Raw genomic sequence first — 20600 nt, 5'->3', positions numbered from 1 at the left:
AGTTAAGCAGCTGACAACTTCAGTGTGATGGGGACCTTGGGAGGGCCAAGGAAGGGCTAGGGAAGCCTTCCAGAGAATGTGGCCCTAAGTCCTCAGACCGAGTTGTGTTAGGATGGGCTGGCAGCAGCATTTCAGCAGTGTGCTGAGTTAAGAACTGTGATGTGTGGACAGAGGCCCACTAGCAGCAGTTGGTTTGAGGACCGAGGCTGGCTGCATGGGCAGGGTTGTCTATAGGATTCTATAGGTGGAGAGAGGACTCTGGCCGACCCAAAGGGGATGTACAGCAGTGGCTCTGTGAGTCGGATCTGCTGCTGAGGAGATGCATACCTTCTGGTGTCTTTCCTCCAAAGGGTCCTCTGTCTCTGCCTTGCCACTTCTGGGCTGCAGTTTATTTCTTTGGGGGTTTGGGGCCTAAGGTGGGCAGGAAGGTAGAAACTGTCTTTTTCAGACTGTAGGACTAAAACCTCATTTATTTTCCCCCTTCCCTGGCTTCCTTAAAGCAAAGCAGGTAATGGTGGAGATGCTGGTCAAGAAGCCCAGCAGGCAGCAGTGTCAGAAGTCCTGGCAGAATAGTGAGGGACAACTCAAGGCCTCTGTCCATGGCCCTGCAGACTTCTCTCAGAGCTCTGCACCCTCCAGCTTTCCCATGAATAGCGTTCCCTTTCAAAAATAGACCAAGATGGGAAGTAGGGGCTGTGGGAGGGGATGAGGAATTGGTCACTAAATGTCTCTTCTGGAGCCTCGTGTCCAGGTGCCTATCCCATGGCTCTGATGCCAGATTCCTTACTGGAAAACCAGTTGTCAGTGTTTTCCTTGTCCACACTTTCTCATCCAAGGCAGGCAGAACAAGGGGGTTCCTGTCTCCTTGTGTTGACTAAACTGGTAGGCAGGTTTCCAGGAGCACGCACAGGAGAAGTCTCGGTAAGGTTAGCCCTTCTGGACTTGGCTGTTACCACCCCCACCCCCACCCCCAATCACTGTCACCAGGGCCTGGATTTGTTAGTTTGAGCAGCAGTTCTGGTTCATTGTCTGTAGTCCAGCAGCGTCCGTCCACTTCTCCTTTTCTTTCTCCAAAGATCTGAAGCTCTGACTGGAGCTCGGTGCTCGAGCACATGCGTGAGGGCCTGGTTCTATGGCCTGCACGCCCGCCTCTCCACACAGCTAACATTCTAGATATTTCTGAGACTTTTTGAGAAGCTCTCCACAAGGGGGATTTGTTCTTTGTTTTTCTGCTTCTCAGGCTTCAGTCAAGAAGTCTGAGCTGCCTTAGGACTTGAGCGTGACTCTCTTCTTCCCAGGCCTGGGAAGAAGTGCTCCTCTGAAAGGGCCGGAGCACAGCACACAGTGGGTGGCCGTGCCCACAGTGCCCTTCAGTTGCCTTGAGTTTACATGGGAAACTAGGGAGGTACAGTCTTTAGTTCTTGCTCTTCTCTTCTGGAGAATAAAAACCCCCCAAATTAAATACAGCTGAAGGGCATTGTGGGAAATTGCCGATTCCACCTGTCTTCTGCATTCATTATGTACCTTACAACTTGCCAAGGAAACAGTCTGCCAACAGCACTGAACCAGTCTCTTATTTTTTCTAACTAAAAGAAATACTTCAGTACAGGGGAGGAGGCAGCAGACTAACCCACTGTGGTCACTATTGCTCCTGGATCCATGTCCTTTGGGCTTCAGTATTTCTTTCCTCATGAGAATATGCCAGCTGCCTCCAGTGACTCTTAGCCTCCGCTTCGCATTCTAGGAGAGAAGCACAACTCAGCTACAGAAGCCAGTCCTATGCCCATCTCTGCATCTCCCATTCATTAATTCTCAGCATGCACTGGGTGTCACATTGTATGAGGCACTGTGAACCCAAAGGCTTTAGGGAATTCCATAAGGGAGCCACTGTGTCTTGTCCCTCAAAGGACTGGTCCATAAGGGACACAGTCTTCAAAGTGACCTTGAATCTGGAACCCCTGTGTGCAGTATCCAGCCCATTTTTAGTCCCTAGGAGCCCATGGATATACATGTATTTGGCAAATAAACATTTCATCCCAGACCATGTGTTACACTGCCCAGAGATGAGTAAGACCTCCAGGAAGGTCCAGCAGCAAAAGATGTTGTATCCACTGGTAACTGAGCCAGAGAGAAGTATGTAGCGCTACTGAAGTTCCAGGTGCTACAGCCTTTATCTTGAGTGAATGATGTAGAATTTATAGTGGTTTCTGAGCCTGAGTTGACTTGAGACTAAAGGGATAGGTGAGAGCCTGTGTAATTTGTCTCCAGTATGCACAGGCAGGGAGCAGAGCGAGGTCACTTTAGCAAAGACTGTTGCGTGCATTAGATAGGTCAAGGGTTATGGCCAAGAAAATGACGAGACCCTACCTAGTCAGAAGGCCCTCGGCTGTCAGAGGGACTTTGAACACTCAGGAGCTGCTGAGCTGTGAGTAAGATGTGGGCTTAACCAGAGCTCAGTTGACTTTAAGTTAAGAATTAAAACAGTAATGGCAACAGCATGAAGATAGGCTGGGAAGAGAGAAGAGAATAGGTTAGGACATAGCCAGATATGAGGTGCAGGTGGAAGGGTGCATAGCTGTGGGCGGGCATCTGAAGAAGATAGTGTCAGACTTGAGTGCTGGCTACAGGGCACTCTGGGGCCTGGGCTGTATAGCACCTTTGGGCTCCAGAGTAGCTTTTCCTTCCCTGGAAACAACCACTGGGATGTTCTGGGAGTTGAGCAGGCACAGTTGACATGATGGGTTCAATGCCCACCTTACAGGACCTAGGTAAGCCTACTACAGATCCCCACAGAACAGAAGGGGTCCCCAGAGAGCTCTTGGGAAGCAGTGGGGATTGGGGATTACCCAGAGCATAGGAAATCCCCAACAGCAGCTCCTAGGATAGAGGCTTCAGTGGCACTGAGGTCCTAGGTTGGTCTTCCCTCTTGCCCTGCCCTATTTGAAGGTGTGGCCCTGGGGACTCAGAGCCCTTCAAGTTTTCTGTCTTCTGCATTCAGAGCTGAGACTTAGCTGTTCAGGGCAGAGTAGGTGAAGGCAGCCATCATGGGGGTTAAGAGCACAGTTTCCCAGGGACCTCAGGAAAAGCCAGCTGGCTAAAAATCAAAGCCTGGATAGAATCCTCACTGAGAAAAAATGGATCAAGACCTGAAGGAAGAATATGAGCAAGTACCTGCCAGGTCCCATGCAAAACAGATCTGATGGGACCTTAGACACAGCTAAGTCATAAAAGTGACTGTCCTGGAAACCTGACTCAACAGGCAGAGAAAGGACTCAGGGAAGGGGACAAAGGAAGCCTTGTTAAAACAGCTATTGACAAGTAACCTTGAAATAAATATCTCATCCATGGGTACACCAAAACCAAAGAATCCCAAACTGGGCAGGAGCTAGCCGAAACAGATCAGCCCTTCAGTGGAGCTGTGCCTGGCGGCAGCTGGAAGCTTTAACCAGAACTGCTCAGCTTGGCGAGGAGTGGGGAAGACTTGGGATAGAACTACCGCTGCTGCCCTGATATACGGCTCTCATTTCCTCTCCAATACTATGCAAACGCTAAGAGTCTTGACCAACCCCAGCCAGCCACTGACTGAATGGCAGAACTGTGATTTGAGCACAGATCTTGTCTGTTCTTTCAGGGAATACCCATGTTCCGTGGGGGAACAGACCCATGCTCCCCTACTTAGAGCTACAGACTGGAGTCACAGGCCCAGGCAGGCAGCTGGCTCTCAACTGTGGTGTCAAGCATGTATCCCAGGAAGAACAGTGACTGGGGAAGGCATGAAGACCTAAGGGGAAAGGGAGAGGACAGGAGATAGGACTTCTAGGGAGCACTTAAAGCCAGGCTTTTAGGAAATAAGAAAACAACACAGCTGAAGGAAGACAGTGCTGAAATAAAGCGTGACAGACGGTCTGCCTTTGAGCCACACTCTGCAGGGGGCTGTTTCTTCCCAAAGATTAGGTGACATATCCCATTCCAGGACCAGGTCTGAAAGTCACCCCAGATGGGGAGAGTATAGACAAAGCAGCCGACACTCTGGCTGGGGCTGAAAGGCTTAATTAAAGCCAAGCACTTGCCTTAGGCCCAGCTCTGCCTTGAAATAGATGAGTAGTAGCCTTGGCCACTTCCTCCCAGGTAAAGCAGAGGAGGAACAATAGTACTTGGGACCTTTCTCCTGCTTTCAGGACTCCAATTTTCATAGTGGTGATGTAGCATCTGCTAGCTTCTGCTGCCTGGCTCAGAGGCTCAGACCAGCAACTAACTCCTTCTTTCCTCTGCTTTGTACCTGCCAGGCGAGGGCTCAGACTATGGTGGCAGTGGGGAAGATGCCCTCAGCCGGATCCAGCGGCTAATGGCCGAGGGTGGCATGACAGCCGTGGTACAGCGAGAACAGAGCACCACCATGGCCTCCATGGGTGGCTTTGGCAACAACATCATCGTCAGCCACCGCATTCACCGCAGCTCCCAGACAGGCACAGAGTCAGGGGCTGCTCGTACCTCCTCACCCCAGCCCTCCACCTCTCGGGGACTGCTCTCAGAACCTGGGCAACAGGCAGAGCGAGGCCTAAGCCCCCGGACAGCCTCCTGGGACCAGCCTAGTACCTCTGGGAGAGAACCACCTCAGCCAGCCCTGCCGTCTTCCTCCCCTGTCCCCATTCCAGTCCCCCTTGCCAGTAATGAGGGACCAACCATACACTGTGATGTGACCAATAACAGTCACCGTCCTGAAGGTGATGGCAACAGCAGGGGGGAGGCTGCAGGCCCTAATGGGGAGCCACGGAACCGGTAGAGTCCAAAAGGGGCGCTGGTGCCTCCCCTCAAGCCGCTGAACAGAAGCTGGACCTCACAGCTGGCTGGGAACTGAACACACAGAAGAGCTGATGCCTGCATCCAGGAACAGGAGGAATGAGAGGGTGGGGTGTGGAGCCAGTGAGGCAGGGGCAGTCCAGAGGGCAAGACTGGCCCGGGGAATAGAGTCCTCCAGGATCTGGAGCCCAGAAGAGCCATACTGCTGGGCCTGATATGAATGAAGAAGCAAGTTGGTGTCTCTTCCACAAACCCCTCCTTTCTCCTAGGGTCACTGGCCTAAGGGACTCAGCCCTGGGCAGGAGCCCCAGAAGAATGAAGTCTTCCAGATCTAGACTACACCATCCTGGGCGGAATCGTGGGACAGTTCTTCCCTGCTGACTCCTAGGGGCAGAACCACCAGGAGCAGAGGAGCAACCTACCCCATACCCCCAACTGCCTCTGACGTTAACCTTCTAGAGTTCCAGCCTCTCTGTTCTCAGCCCACAAAGACAGAAAAGTTGGGCCCAGCTTCCATGTAGGGGACTTCCTATACTCACAAGCGGGGACACCTGTGGAGTGAAGGAAGCAGCCTGCTTGCCTGACACAGGATGGAGCCAATGCACGGTGGTGGACGGGCCCTCAGGAGTGGGGGGGGGTGTAGGCTGGCCCACCCCCAGCTTGTCCACCAAGCTCCCTCCTCTCCCCAAAGCCCTCCACGCAGCACCTATAGGTGTCAGTATTACCTAAGCCTAGGCCAAAGCCAGCCCAAGGCTGGAGGGAGAGATTCCAGGTCAGAATGTGAGGTGTTGGTCTGTGATTTGAGGTGTTGCATGTGGAATCCTGAACTGTACGTGTAGTTGTAGTGGAGAAATCAAGGCTCTGATCATTTTGTTTTTAGTATGAAAATGTGATTTCCTTTCTGTTTGTCACTCATCATAGAAACATTGTGGTGGGAGGAGAGGGGATAGTCTACTGCTAATGAGGGAGACACCAAAGATCTACATCATTAAAATGATGACATGCCCCTCGCAAGGCTCCTGCTTGTTTCCGCGGAGACGGGGGAGGGAGAAGATTTGGGACTGGGGTGTGGAATGCACTAAACTGGGCAGCCTGGCTTCCCTAGGCATTTCAGTGAACCTAGCAGTGGGATCTTCTCCAACCCATTAGCCCAAGTCAGCTGCTTGAGGGTTGCTTCCTGGAACCTGTTCAGATTGGGGTAACCTCTCAGTGGAATGATGGAGGAAGTCATCCTAATTGTTCCCTATCCAGGACTGGGGGCCTAAGTGATGATTGTGGGACCAAAAGCTGCTCTCTCCAGTCCCGGAGGTTCTGGTAACCTGGGAGAAGACCGTAAACTTGTCTACAACTGTCTGAATGTGCCGTGGTTGGCTTGGGAGACCTGCCCTGTCCGTGGCCTTTGCTTCCCATGCCAAGCCAGTTTAGAAAGTAAGAGAGGCCTTATGCCTCTTAATAGGAAATGTGAGTAACCTGGACTAGCACAGGTGGACACTCTCAGGTCCTCTGGAAGAGGTGGAGGTGAAAATTGCAGGTTCTGTTCCAAAAGAGATGAAACAAAAAGTGGGCAAGCAAGTAAAGTGCAGCTGTGAGCCTGCGTGGGAGCACACACACGTGAGCAGTGTGTGCACTCTGCCTGTGCCTGCTGTCGGTGAGCTGTATCAGTGGGCACTGGCTAGCTGTGGCTTAGGACAGATTGGCCTCTTCTGAACTCCCATTTCCCTTGCAGGAGTGCACTGTGGGACTGCTTCAAGTTACTTTCAGCCCTGTAATCTCAAACTGTTCCAGCTCACACAGAGCACAGGTGTGAAACTGGCCTTCCTCTAAAGGAGAGGGATTTGAGCTAAATATTGAAAGATGGAAGGACCCCACTGCAAAGCACATTACCACTGCCATGAGAACCAGCCTTCAGCAGCTCAGGGATGGAGGGGACCCATGGAGCCATTGAACTAATCACTCGACTTTTCTGAGGATGTAAAAATTCTCTGGGGCCTGCAAGTGAGGCAAAACTTAACTCTGGGGCTGGCAAAAAAAAAAAAAAAAAAAAAAAAAAGGGACACACACACACATTTAGGGTCTGTCATCTATCCATTTCTTTCCTTACCTCTATCCAGATGTTTCCCTTCTGTCTCTTCCTAATTTTACCTCACAGCTTATATACTCCAGCAAAATCTTTCAAGCAGTGTAAAAATTATAATATGATTACATTCTATTTTTAGGTGAATGATTACAATGAATATAAGTTTTTTAAAAACTGTTTTCCATGTCCCTTCCGTGGCTAAACATTTTATGTGTTACAGATGAAAAACAAATTATCCCCAAGAACTGTATGCATTCTGCCCAAGCAACTTGATACAGATTAACAGGGTGTAAGCAAGCAAGGTTTTTTTCCTTTTTCTTTCTTCCTTTGTTTTTTCCTTCCTTCCTTCCTTTCTTCCTTCCTTCCTTCCTTTTTTTCTTTTATTTTTTTGTTATTTGTTTTTTAAGACAGGGTTTCTCTGTTTGGAACTTCCTGTCCTAGAACTCACTTTGTAAACCAGGCTGGCCTCGAATTCAGAGATAGGCCTGAGTCTGCCTCTTGAGTGCTGGGATTAAAGGCATGTGCCACCACTGCCCTACTTGCAAGGTATTTTTCTCAGCCAGTTCTTTTACTGGTAGACTGCATTTTGTGGTTACAAAGAATGGATCACTTTATCTCAAAAAGTAATCTTATGAAAAATCTTAAAAGAATCACAAATCCAAACTTGCATATATGAAAAACAATCAATTCTAAATCCTCATGGTGCATATCCACTCACCAATGATTTCTTTTTATTAAATCAGATCAGGAAGCTGAGGTCAGAACCGGGAACAAAGAATTAACCATCACCTTTGTCACCAACCCGTCCTAGCAAGAAAGGCACATCAGCCAGCAATGGCCAGGCTGCCATTGTTTTGTCCCCTGACCTCAATGAGTTTCTCCCTCAGCTCTTAAAATTATGTCTTTCTAAACTTTAAATTGTTCCCCTAGATTTTCTATCTCAAAGACATTAACAAAAACTTCTTAACCTTATTAACATTTCTGCTTGTCAAAATTCTAAGATGGTGGTTGAATCATTAATCTGCTCCAGCAGCAATGCTCAGAAAAAGTCAATCAGTCACTGGATTTTAAGCAGCAGTGAGGGACTAGAAACCCCCTGAGAGTTTTCACCAACCCATAGATTGTGAGGGTGTGACTTTGCCAGCTGCGGCTGTGCTCCCTGAGCTCCAGTTCTTGTTGGTCCCCTCAAATGACCCCCAACCTATCCTTTCCCACCTACTACTACTACAAACAGGAAGAAGTATGCCTTGGTTTGACAATAGAGACTGAATTTGAGTGTAAACCATGTGCTAAGTGTGCACGATCTACCCCTCCAAAAGCCATGAAGTGATTCCCTCAGTTACCTTGGACCACGTGACTGAGAGCCAAGGCATACACACCTGCCGCCGGCTTCAGCACAGAAGTCAAGGTGGAGGGGAAACTGAATGGATCTGGACATGCTCTCTAACTGGTTGGGAAAGGATATGAAGGTGGCTTGTGATAGAGCAGTTCAAATATCAAATGTGAGCATGCTTCGTCCACCTCTACTACCTGGCCAAGGATGCACAGCCAGGGAGAGCCACCTCAGCAGAAAGCCTTTACAGGGCACCTTACACATCACAGATGTGTTATCAGCAGGGCAAGGACTGGGACTCCCTAAGAGATAAGGAAAATGCTCAGAGGCCATTAGGTCAAAGAAAGAACAGATAGACCAAACTGGGTTCCCCAGTTCCAGTTCAGCTTTCCAGGGTTCATCTGTGGGTGGGTGAGGTAACAGCCCAAGCCTCACAGGCTGGATTAGCAGGTGACTGACAGTGGTTGGAGGCATTTCTGGCTTCTGGGACCTTCTGTCCTTAACAAACCCGGCTTGTTTCTTGATGTGACTGCTTACCATTCTGCCCTCTCCCATGCACACAACACTTCCACTCTCCTGGCAGTGTCTTCCTGGGCCCCAGGGAGGGAGATATGGCCAAGTGGAAGAAGTTGATTTCATGTGCCTCATTGAGCCGCCCCTCTATAAAGTGGGGACAAGAACAATAGTACTTACGAGAATCATGGGAGACCAAAGTGCCCATGGGGAGAAAGATGGCTTCTCACACTAACCCACCCAGCCAGCTCTAGCCTTCAGCTCTAATCAGAGCAGACCTCCACTAAAGCAGTAAATCCCTCTCACCGGCTTTAGCTCAGCTCCCCACCTCTTACCTGTGGGGGGCGGGGGGACACACATAGAACTCCTAACTCTTGTTTCTCCAAAGCTATTTCCGCCATCGCCATTCCCCCCACCCCACCCCGCCAGGAGTCCCTACCGTTTCTTGTGGGAGGGTAAAAGAGAGGCGGGTCTCAGGTTGTTTTTCCAAGAAAAGGAGTCAGCTGGTTTAGGGTTGACTGTTGACACTCAAGGAGCTTTGTGGGTGACGGGCCCAGGCGCGGAGAGTTGCGTCTAACCCTGGCTGGCCCGGGAAGAAACGCTGCTGCGTGACCCGCAACTCGACCTGCGGGCATAGGCCAAGGTAGAGCTGTCCGAGGTGCTGAATCTGTCTACTTTGGACCTTCGCCTAACACAGTTGCAGCGGGTCTGAAAGACCCGGATCGCCCCGGGATGGGGGGTGGGGGGAGTCTCTTCTGTCCCAGGTGACCTTGGGCACCTGGCTTCCCCCTCGTCGGCAGCGAGGAACTCATTCCTCGTGTCGCTGCTGGATAGGAGGTTCGTGCCATTTTCGGTCTCATAACTGGTGCGCGCCCCTTTCCCGGCCTGGAGAGGGACAAGGTCTTCTGTCAGCGTAGATGCTCGCCTGCCCTCTTATTCTCTTCCCCAGTCCCCGACGGCTCTCATCTTTCTCTTTTGACTGCCCAGCGGCCAACAAGCAGCCCTATGCCCCGACAGAACTATGTTGGCTGAATCCGCCCCGCCACACACCACCTGCTGCTAGGACCAAACCCTCAAGACCGCGGTTAAACCGCCAGCGGGACAATGGAGGGGTTGAAGCCATGGAGAGGCGCGAAAACACTTCGGGGTCCAGAGTGTGTGGTTAGAGCGGAGGCGGGGCGCATAGCCAGACTTGGCGGCCTTGTTCCTCCCCAGCCCGCGAGGGGGCGCCTTGTCCCCATGACAACGCGGACAACCCCCCCTCACCCTCCTCCCCCGGAGGGCAGCGCCCGAGGCTAATCCGCCCTGGAGACTGTGGGCGGTGCCCATGGTGCTGGAGCCCCGAGACGAGGGGCGAATTCCCGGGAGGGGCGCAAGCATCAAGGGTGTCGACGCTCCAGGTGGTGACCCCCGCGCGTCGCCGCTGGGTGACCGGCCCCGAGCGGGCGGTGCGTCCCCACCACGATTGGCTGCTTCCCTGTGACATCACGCGGCTCGGGGAAAAGTGCGAGCGTGAGCGCGAGTCGGAGCCACAGCGCCAGGAGCTGCAGGCGAAGCAGGGGCCGCCCCTTGACACCCCATCCCCGCCCCCGGTCTACGGCCCATTCGCCCACCTCGCCGACTCGCGAGGCCTCTAGCTTGTCCCGCCGTCTGTCCGACGCCAGCGGACCAAGACAGAAGCAGCGGGTGAGTAACTCCGCGGGGGCGAGGGGCTCCTGTGCAAGACGACAATGTGAGGCCCCGGGACCCGCTGGGGGTCTCCAGAGGTGGCTCCCAGACCCCCCAAGTGTCAAGCGCGGTGCAGAAGGACCGGGGAGCTCAGGATTTGGGGGGCCCCTCTAAAAGAAGGGCTCTGGGTCTCTGAAAGGTTTCTCCAGGTGCGCCTCCAGAGATTGATGATCATCCAGGAGGATAGGGGCAGAAGAGTTTCAGCCCACAGCCCCAGCCCTAAAGCCAGGCAGCCGTCGGGTCAGGACCCGCACTCCCTCATTCCCTCCGGTTGGCTGCTCTATAGGGCGCCGGAAGAAGAAGCCCCAAGGCGCCCTTTTCCCGCCCGTCCCTCCGCCCTCCCTTACCATCTTGGCCCACCCGGATCTGCCAGCACATTCTAGCCAGTAGAGTCCTCTGTCCGCGACCTTGAGCCCCGACGGAAAACACCCCTGTTCTCTCCTGGCACCCTTCCTCCTCTCCAGGACCAAACCTTGCTTTTACCCATCCGGGGAGATAGTCTCCTGGTCCCCCACCCTCCCGGCTCTCAGAGGAAGTATTGGGCACAATGACTTGGCCCAATATCCTGCGCCCCTCTCCCTTCCCCTTAAGTACATAGGCTTCTCTCCGCCCCAGGGACAGATCTGGGGCCATAGCTTTCCTAAAGTGATCACTTAATAATCGAAAACCTACCCCACGAGCCACCCCACGGGCGCCCAAAGCACCCTTTCCCGTCTGGTCCCCAGCAGGGAAAGGGGCTCGAGGACCCAAGGAAGCACAGCCCACGCCCAGAGACTACAGGAACTGCGCGCCTGGGGGGTTGATGGGAGGGCGGGGCATCCGAGAATCTTGGCCCTTTCGACCCAGACCCGTGGAGGAGAGGCGAGGTGGGCAAAGGGTAATAAGCCCTGAGGTGGTCCTTTAGGTATACCTGAGCCCACGGTGAACTCGGTGCCTGTTTTGACTGATGGGACTGATAGGGCCTTTCCGGCCGGTGCGGACTGAAGAGTGAACCTCGGCTGGGCTCCCCATTTGGAGGTTCTGCCCTGCCTTCAATGCGTGGGGTACTCTGAACTGAGCCCGGTGACCCTCACTGCTCGATTGGGCGACTATCGCAGAGCCTTCTCGTCAGAAGTCCACGGCTGGGACTGCGTGCTCTCTATTCTTGAGAATGCAGACAGGGCCAGGTGCCCGGGCCACTAAGATAGTGGTTCCAAAGTAAGGGTTTCCTCGCAACCAAAATTTTGATCTTTTCTCGACCCTTTCCCCACCCACAGGCCGGGCGCTTCCCGGCCGTTCCCGCCGTAGGCTTTGGATGTGACTGGTCACTCGCTGATGGTCCAACATTTGCTCTTCACACAAGTTTGCAGATACACCGACCCAAGCCGTGAGCTTGGGCCAGACCATAGCACCCCAGACACGCACACACATGCACACGCACGTGTCCACATGGCGCTGGCATGCTCACGCGCTCAAAGGCACACCGGTATCCAGGCGTGGCGGTGCGCACACTGGCACATGTAGGAAGCTACGAGTGTCTACTCGCACTCTCGGGTAGTCACACACAAACAGAACTTGCACTCGCGTTCCCACCTACACATTCCTTGATGGGTGCCTTGCAAGATGCTGATGGAATCCCGACGCCCTAAAGTTTCTCATCCTTGAGCCCCCGGTCAAACCTAGGGAACCTTTGTGGCGGCTTAGAGCTACGAAGTCTGTTGGTGTTCCCTTCTCTTTGTCCCCTTGTAGGAGAAGCCCTGCCCTGAGGCTTTTCTGTATTCGCGATTTGCACTGGGACTGGGGACGTGGCGAACACGGCCACTGACTCGGGGTCCGGATCTGGCACCCGGGGACCGACATTGCCATCTAGCGGTGCGCACAGGTCAGGGCAACGGCTGCGAGCCTTCCCAGATCCTAGTTGGGCCGGATTCTGGGAAAATTGTGTCCACGGTGTTGCAGTGTGAACGTCTGGGAGAGAATCAGAGAGGTCCGGAAAGAAAACTGGGACCGAGTTGAGAAAACTGGATTTTACCCAGCCTGCATCTGGCAGGGCCCAGGAAAACTAAGCCACCCACCATTCATCTGGTCACTTACTTAATCAAGGCTGTGTCTGGTTCCAGGAGGACAAAAGGTCAAACCCAAGCTGGGAATATGAGGGTTCCACACCTGAGATGCATCTGGTGGGCTTCTCTCTGGTGTGGTCTAGGAGGTTACCTTGGAGATAAGAAAGTGTCTTTGGGTGGTAATCCTGACCCAACTCTTTTTGCAAACAGGATGGCTTTCATCAAGTTCACTAACACGAAGCTCTTCTGTAAGATGAGGCAGCAGTAGCACAACGCCTTTTCTGGCTGCTATAGGCATTAAACGTGACCATCTATAGGAAAAGCTCCAAGGGGCTCCTGACTCAGGTTAACACTCAATAAACAAGACTTGCCATATTTTCCCATGTCACATCTTCCCCCCACCCCTACCTGCTTCCTAACCTGCTGGCTGCTGGCTTTTGTTCTGGCCCTGAGAGAGTAGTGAGGTTTTCCCTGGTGTGCACTAAGGTCTCCCTCCTGGCTTACGCAAGCCAGCAAGCGTCCTGGGAAAGGTGGCTCTGTGCTTGATGCTGCTACCGTTCTAGTTTCTAAACCGATGGTTGAAGCTCCATTTTGGGGGTTCTTGGCACTGAAGGGCGCTGTGGAGACTCCTAGAAGGACCCATCTGTCTTACCCTTGACTCCTTGGGTGACCTTGGAGGGATCATTACCCCCTCTCCTCCTGTCCTTCTTTGACCCAAGGATTTAGAGCAGGAGAATTTAATTTTGAAGTTAACGGCAGGGTCTTGTGTCTTCTATGGCCGGAGGGGGGGGGGTGGCACTGGAGGACTGGGGCCAAGCTTGGCATGTGTCTGCAGCCTGCGGTACCATTCCCAGTTGAAAGCAAACTGTGGTGCTAACAGGATCACCCGGCTATTCCAAGGTTGTGATGGGACAAGATCCTCTGTTTTGTAAATGAGGGAGTTAAGTCCTAGGAGCTCAGATGGCTCTCCTCAGACAGTCCAGCTAGGCCTCACTGGCCTTCTTCTGAACCCAGGCTGCAGACTGGGTGCGTCTTCCTCCACAGCCGGCTGCTGTACCCTCATTTCCTCGTTCACACACACAGACAGACGCACAGAATTGCGTATACAACCTGCGTGTGGTTGAGAGGGGGCCTGTGTGCGTATGTGGAATGGTTGTGTGTTGGCGGGTGTGAAGGAGGCTGGGCTGAGCGGCTGCCCTGGCACAGTGTGCTGGGCGTGGGCCTCCCTCACATGTATGGAAGAGGAAGGGGCGGGGGAGAGCTGAAGGGAGCCTGGTGGGAGGGAAGCAGACCGGGAGGGGCCTTGTCGGACCTCAGCTGGGTCATTCTCTGTGTGGGATGTGAACTCTGAGAGGCTGGCTTCAGAGTTCCCTCTGGTTCTCTCTGGGATAATTCCCAGGGGAGGTTAGACTGGCCTTGGTTCTGAGGAAATGAGGAAGACTATTCCTCGGCTGCTGGTTCCTTTAAATTGCTGATTTCTTGTGGTTGGAGCCCTGGGACGCTGAGAGCCCACCACTGCCCCTTGCATTGCCCACTCATCCCTTGGGCTGGACTGGGGAGGCAACGCCCAGCTTCTTGAATCATCTCACTGTTCCTATTCCTGTCCTGGCGTCCCAGCGTGCACCTCACCTCCTGGTCTCTTGGGTAACCTTCCCAATCCTGAGGGCCATCATGCCCTGTGTCTTAGTTCTAGGACCATCTTCTTTGCTCCTCAGATGCACTCTACCAGAAACGGGACATCAAGGAAACACGGAACCCCATTCATTTAAATAACCGCAGAGGTTATTTAACACATCTGTGCCCGTTTCCTCAACATCTGCCCCAGGTTCGTCGTGACGATGCCTATCACAGAATGTAGGAGCTTAGACCACTGATGCCACTCCTGCATTGTTGCCTGCATCTGCAGTGTAGATGCGGGGGGGTCAAGAACAAGCCTCCAGAGCTCGGCGATATTTGGTTAAGACATGCCCAAGTGGCTGGATGTGGTGGTACACGCCTTTAATTCCAGCCCTCTAGAGACAGACAGGAAGATCAAACTCTGTGAGTTTGAGGTCAGCCTGTTAAGTAAGACCCTATCTCAAAAAAAAAAAAAAAAAAAAAAAAGAAAGAAAAAGAAAGGAAGGAAGAAGAAAGAAAAGAAATGGCCACGCAGGGCTGACTATGTGGCTGAGAGGTCTGTGCATGTGGTGCATGTCTACCGCGTGTGGTCTGTGCATGTGGTACACGTCTACCGCGTGTGGTCTGTGAGTGTGGTACACGTCTACCGCGTGTGGTGTGTGCGTGTGGTACACATCTACCGCGTGTGGTACACGTCTACCGCGTGTGGTCTGTGCGTGTGGTACACGTCTACGCGTGTAGTCTGTGTGTGTGGTACACATCTACCATGTGTGGCACCGGACACAATCCTCGGTACCCGAGAAGCAGGGCTTGGAAAGACATGAGTGGGGGTTGTCCACTCCGCGATGGGAACCACGAGTGTTTCATTCACTTCTGATCTCAGCCCTGAGCTGACGCCCGCGCGGGGCCCCTAGGAGGCTCTCAGTTTTCCTCACTTCCTGAGTGAAAACTGCCGAGTAGTGTTACCAGAGCGCCCTAACATCTTCCCGGATGACCTCCCTCCTGCCCTGTGGCTCCAGTTAACTCTGCATCCTGTCTCCTTCCCCTCCAGCCACTGCCCACCTGTACCCAGCTGGGCTCAGCATGGCGAACTTCACACCTGGCAATGGCAGCTCAGCCAATCAGTCTGTGCGCCTGGTCACAGCCACCCATAACCACCTGGAGACAGTGGAGATGGTGTTCATTGCCACGGTGACAGGCTCGCTGAGCCTGGTGACGGTTGTGGGTAACATCCTGGTGATGCTGTCCATCAAAGTCAACAGGCAGCTGCAGACGGTCAACAACTACTTCCTGTTCAGCCTGGCATGCGCGGATCTCATCATAGGTGCGTTCTCCATGAACCTCTACACCGTGTACATCATCAAGGGCTACTGGCCCCTGGGCGCGGTGGTCTGTGACCTGTGGCTGGCCCTGGACTATGTAGTGAGCAACGCCTCTGTCATGAACCTTCTCATCATCAGCTTCGACCGCTACTTCTGCGTCACCAAACCCCTCACCTACCCTGCCCGCCGCACTACTAAAATGGCAGGCCTCATGATTGCGGCTGCCTGGGTCCTGTCCTTTGTGCTCTGGGCCCCCGCCATCTTGTTCTGGCAGTTTGTGGTGGGCAAGAGGACAGTGCCTGATAACCAGTGTTTCATCCAGTTCTTGTCCAACCCGGCAGTGACCTTCGGCACAGCCATTGCTGCCTTCTATCTGCCCGTGGTCATCATGACGGTGCTGTATATTCACATCTCACTGGCAAGTCGCAGTCGAGTTCACAAGCATCGACCTGAGGGCCCCAAGGAGAAGAAGGCCAAGACTCTGGCTTTCCTCAAGAGCCCCCTCATGAAGCCGAGTATCAAGAAACCTCCACCAGGAGGCGCTTCTCGAGAGGAACTGCGCAACGGGAAGCTAGAAGAGGCCCCTCCGCCAGCCCTGCCCCCACCTCCACGCCCAGTGACCGACAAGGACACTTCCAATGAGTCGAGCTCGGGCAGTGCCACCCAGAACACCAAGGAACGGCCACCCACAGAGCTGTCCACCACAGAGGCCACCACACCAGCCCTGCCCGCCCCTACCCTGCAGCCACGAACCCTCAACCCAGCCTCTAAATGGTCCAAGATTCAGATTGTAACCAAGCAGACAGGCAATGAGTGTGTGACAGCCATCGAGATTGTACCGGCCACCCCAGCTGGCATGCGCCCAGCAGCTAATGTGGCCCGGAAGTTCGCCAGCATTGCTCGCAACCAGGTGCGGAAGAAGCGACAGATGGCGGCCCGCGAGCGCAAAGTGACTCGGACCATCTTTGCCATCCTGCTGGCCTTCATCCTCACCTGGACACCCTACAATGTCATGGTCCTGGTGAACACCTTTTGCCAGAGCTGTATCCCTGAGAGGGTGTGGTCCATTGGCTACTGGCTCTGCTACGTCAACAGCACCATCAACCCTGCCTGCTATGCACTTTGCAATGCCACTTTCAAAAAGACCTTCCGGCACCTCCTGCTATGCCAGTATCGGAACATCGGCACGGCCAGGTAGACAGGCAGGTGCCCTAGGAGGTGCTGGTGTCATGAGTGTGTACCAGGGAACCACATGGGCTCACCGGCTGTGGAGGAGCGAGTAGGCGGCCCCATTCTGAGTTCACATCTGCTAAAGAGAACAGGTCTCTTTACTGTGAGGCACAAGAAGCTCTTCGCTGGGTTTGGAGGGTAGGTCTCTACCGAAGCCCAGGAGCTCAGCCCCGGAGGGTCTGAACTGGCACCACCTGGCCCCTATCTGTTACCCTGCCTCAGGAGGATGGGGGACAATGACGGGAGTGGGCAGCGGCTCTGTCAAGGCCAGCCATCAGCAGAGATGGAAGAACCAATAGGAGAGCAGAGGCCAGGAGCAAAGGAGCCAGGCTTGGAGGGGTGGGGTGCCCCGTTCTGCTGTAATCGGTGCTTTCAGCCTCCCTGCACCCCCTCCCCCTGCATGTAGGCTCGGCCCTTCCCTGCCCCCAATTCCCTCTCCAGGGTGAGAGATTCGGCCAGGCTGAGGTACCCACTGACACTTAGTCCCTTCCCTGGCCAGCAGTCACATCTGGATGGGGCAACTGGGAAACCAAGCTAAGAAGCTGATACAAACTACAGGGGACCAAGACTGAGTCAAATAGTAGTGAATCTTACTGTAAAGAGCACCCCCCCCCAATAGGTTTCAAATGAAGGGCAGTATTCTCCTCTACCTCTGCAGGAGGGAGGGCCCAAGAGAAAGAAAAGAATGTGTGGTGTATGTGTGTGGGGGTGAACTTGGTGACAGTGCCCGTGAGGCAGGCAAGCACCTTCATCTCCCCCGTGAGAACCCTCCAGACTGGCAGGAGCCTGGGCCACAATTCTTAACCCCAGCCCTGTGGTTCCCGGGAGAGAGTATACCCAGGGGGCTCTGGAAGACATTTTCATAAATGTTCTGCTCTTTCCTGAGCTGTTGGGAGCACTTCCTAGTAGGCCTCAACTCCCTTCAGCCCGTCTTTCCCCACCCCAACCCCAACAAAACTCTATGGCAAACTCCCTGGGAAGGAACTTTTATATATTAAAAAGAAGCTTTTATTGGAGAAAAAAATGTGAGTTTATTTTATTCATTTCTTAACATATCAGGGTGGGGAGAACAAAATGGGGTGCTGGGAATCAGATCCCCCTGGGGAGGTTCAAGCTTCCCAGAATCCCTTGTGCTTGTCCCTCCCCACTTTGGGCACTTGGTGTGGGGTGAGAAGGCAGCGGCGGGGTGTGACTGACAAAGCTGTGGAAGACAGAAGGCACTGGTGGGTTCTATTTTGGGCCTGTGGGAGAGAAGCCTCCTTCAGGGACCCAGGTAGGCCAGAGGCTCTCCAGCGTCCTGAGATCAGTCTTTTCCTTTCCCTTTCTTGGCTGGAAAACAAGAACCGCTCTTGTTAGGTGACTGGGTGAGACCCGCCCACAACAAGTACAACAAGGAGAGAAAATCCTGCCCTCTAGTGGTCTTTGATCAGTTAACCTGGAAGTGGATGAAAAGGGCAGCCATTGTGATGCCAACTAAGCCTTTTCTTATTCCTGCAACTTTTTATCATTCCTTCCCTCTTCCTCCCCCCCCCCCCCCGTTTTTAAACACAGTCTCACTCTGTAGCCTTGAAGTCACAGCTATCTTACCGCTTCAGCCCTGAAATTACAGGATGAGCCACCATGCCTGGTTTTCAACTTTCTGCTTTCATCCAGGATCAGAGTATGTCTGTTTCTCACCTGGGAAGTGGGCAGACTGACCTCTGCCCTGTTGGCCTCGATGGTGGTTGTGGGTCAGGCAGCAGCATGACCCTTTGAGACATCTTTCCTATAGTTTTAAGGGCACCCTACCCAACCCTCCTCAGGTGACAAAGACAGGCCTTTTCCAGGACCCCGAACCTACTTGGGCAAAGAGGTTTAGCACCTCCTTCAAGTACAGGCCCATTTCCAACTCTAAGACCGCTCTGAAAAGATGGCGCGAAGTCCCTAACCAGATCCACAGCCCCACCGCATTCACTGACCTTTGGTCTTCGACTTGGTCTTGGAGGTGCAGGGCTTGGTCACGCGGATGGTCTCCTGGCACTGGGCATTGTAGCGAGCCTTCTTCAGGGTCCCTTGGCGTGCTCTGGTGCCGGTGCTTCCATCACACGACCCCCAGCTCTCAAACTTGTATTTGCAGTCGGCTGATGGGAGAGTGGCCCCACGGGGTGAGAAACAGGAGGCTTGTGGATGCCCCCTGCCTTCCTGCCCTCCTCCTGTGCCCCACCTCACCTCCAAATTCCTTCTTCCAGTTGCAGGGCACCTTGCAATGGATGCGCTGGGTCTGGGCTCCGCAGGTACCCTCGCGGAAACCCATGCCGCAGTCTTTGCTGCTGGGGATGCAGGGCCCCCAGGTCCACTCCGAACACTCGCTCCCCAGGCTGCCCTTCTTCACCTTGTCTATAAAGTGCAAGGAACAGAGTTAAGAGTTGGCGTGCACGGAAACTCCCTGGGAGACTAATCCCTAGGTCATGCGGCCTCACTGGCCCGTCCCGGCCTTTCCTTTACTCCTGAGCCCACCCTATCCCATCACCTTTCTTTTTGGCCACGGCGGACGTGAGCGCCAGGAGGGCAAGAAGAGCTAGAAGGAAGAAGCCTCGGTGCTGCATCCTAGAGGAAAAGTCTGGGTTAGAGTTTCTTGCCCATTCCCTTCCCTGATGGGGACAACACCTTCCACCCCGACGTGGCCCACTTTCCAGGCCCAAGGGGTCCGGCCGACCAGGAGCCGACGGAGGGAGGACTTGAAGCCGCAATTCCGGGACTCAGAGTAGCCCCCCACCCCCGCCTCAGTCTCCTTGGTGGGTGGCAGCAGCCTGGAGGGACTGAGGCCACGGCTGCTGTGCGCGCTCACTCGCTCACTGTCGGTGCGATGCTTCGCTCCCTCCCGCTACAGCTACAGTGCTAAGACCGCTGCGGCCCCTTTTGTCTCCAGAACCGGTCTGAGCCGGTCACATGGGCCCCCGCCCCTCCCCCACCCCCATGGAAGGACCCGCCCCGCCCCCTCCCCTCAAACCCGCACCTCCTCAGACCCCCTAGTCCCCGCCTCCATTCCCGCCCCTAGCCGCTCTCCTGCGCCTGCCCCTCACCTCTGATCTCTGTCTCTGGCCCTGGAGCTCCGTCTTGCCCCTCCACTCCAGGCTCAAAGTCCTCTCACAGACTCTGGAGCCCCAGCACTCTTCCTCCTCCCATCTCCCCCTTCCCTGGTTTGGACTTGTCCCCTTTGCCGACAGCTCTCAGGACACAGCTTCGCTTGCCCTCTGTGGGGCCCCGGGCCCCGAGTCTGCCTGGTGTCGATGCTAACCTTCGGGGCCTGGCTCACCTCCTACTTGTTGGGGATCAGATCACTCAGAGGGCAAGGAGGGGCTTTGATGTGTAGGGGAGCTGAGTATCCGGGACCCCAATTGGCTGGGGATGAGCAAAGCTCAAGACCCTTTTTCTAGTGCAGGTTTGAGGGATGAGAGAAGGGCATGGGGGGTGGAGCGGGGGACGACAGGACACGGGAGGGGCGCAGGCCTGAGATTGGTAAACCTTGTAGCTGACAGAGGTTGTCTGAGAAGTTCCAGACCGGGCTTCGCTGGAGGTGATAACCGCCCACTCCTGACCCTGAGGCCTCAGGCTCACCTCAACCAGTTGTTCCCCGCCCCCTCTCCCCCACTACAGACCAGAGGGAGGGGACTGCGGGACTGCTCCGGGGCACGGGGCCAAAGGACCAAAGAACCCCCGCCCCACCCCTTTTACTTTCATTGTTATCGTCCCAGCAGGAGCGGGAAGCCGAGGAAATCAGCTCCGCCTCTGGTCCTGGGAGCCTGAGCTGCTAGGAAGAGGTCAGGAGCCGGGCATACCCATCCCAGCTAGGTACCCCTGTAACGGTCTGAGATACTGGTGACCATTCCCCAACTCTAAGTTAACCAGGCACACGCCGCTGCTTATCAGAGACCCACACAAGGAAAAAGAAAACAAAA

At 54.2% G+C, this 20600-nt stretch overlaps 3 protein-coding genes across 10 annotated transcripts in view; 2 read left to right on the top strand and 1 right to left on the bottom strand.

The window, feature by feature from the left end:
- The window catches only part of Ambra1 (autophagy and beclin 1 regulator 1), a 196660-nt gene extending 190850 nt beyond the window's left edge, over positions 1–5810 (top strand). For all 6 annotated transcript variants that reach the window (XM_038329514.2, XM_042055058.1, XM_042055057.1 and 3 more), the window contains one exon: positions 4287–5810. In XM_038329514.2, the coding sequence (XP_038185442.1) occupies positions 4287–4783 (497 nt within the window). In that variant the 3' untranslated portion in view covers positions 4784–5810. The remainder of the gene's footprint in view (positions 1–4286) is intronic.
- A 9383-nt stretch (positions 5811–15193) lies between these two features.
- On the top strand, positions 15194–16630 carry Chrm4 (cholinergic receptor muscarinic 4). The gene has a single exon (XM_038331745.1). The coding sequence runs from the start codon at positions 15194–15196 to the stop codon at positions 16628–16630; it is 1437 nt and encodes a 478-aa protein (XP_038187673.1).
- Positions 16631–17749: 1119 nt separating this feature from the next.
- Positions 17750–19247, bottom strand: Mdk (midkine). 3 transcript variants are annotated; one of them, XM_038331280.1, is made up of 4 exons: positions 19172–19247; positions 18871–19038; positions 18621–18782; positions 17750–17991 (listed from the first exon to the last, which is right to left on the bottom strand). In XM_038331280.1, the coding sequence occupies exons 1-4, from the start codon at positions 19245–19247 to the stop codon at positions 17966–17968; spliced, it is 432 nt and encodes a 143-aa protein (XP_038187208.1). In that variant the 3' UTR covers positions 17750–17965. The 3 variants fall into 3 exon arrangements, with proteins under 3 accessions (XP_038187208.1, XP_038187210.1, XP_038187211.1); XM_038331282.1 differs by lacking the exon at positions 18621–18782; XM_038331283.1 differs by lacking the exon at positions 18871–19038.
- Positions 19248–20600: the final 1353 nt, after the last annotated feature.

Source organism: Arvicola amphibius, chromosome 5 (assembly GCF_903992535.2).
Source record: "Arvicola amphibius chromosome 5, mArvAmp1.2, whole genome shotgun sequence".
NCBI lineage: Eukaryota > Metazoa > Chordata > Mammalia > Rodentia > Cricetidae > Arvicola > Arvicola amphibius.
The sequence above is the reverse complement of the archived record's forward strand: the minus strand, read 5'-3'. Positions and strand labels throughout refer to the sequence as shown.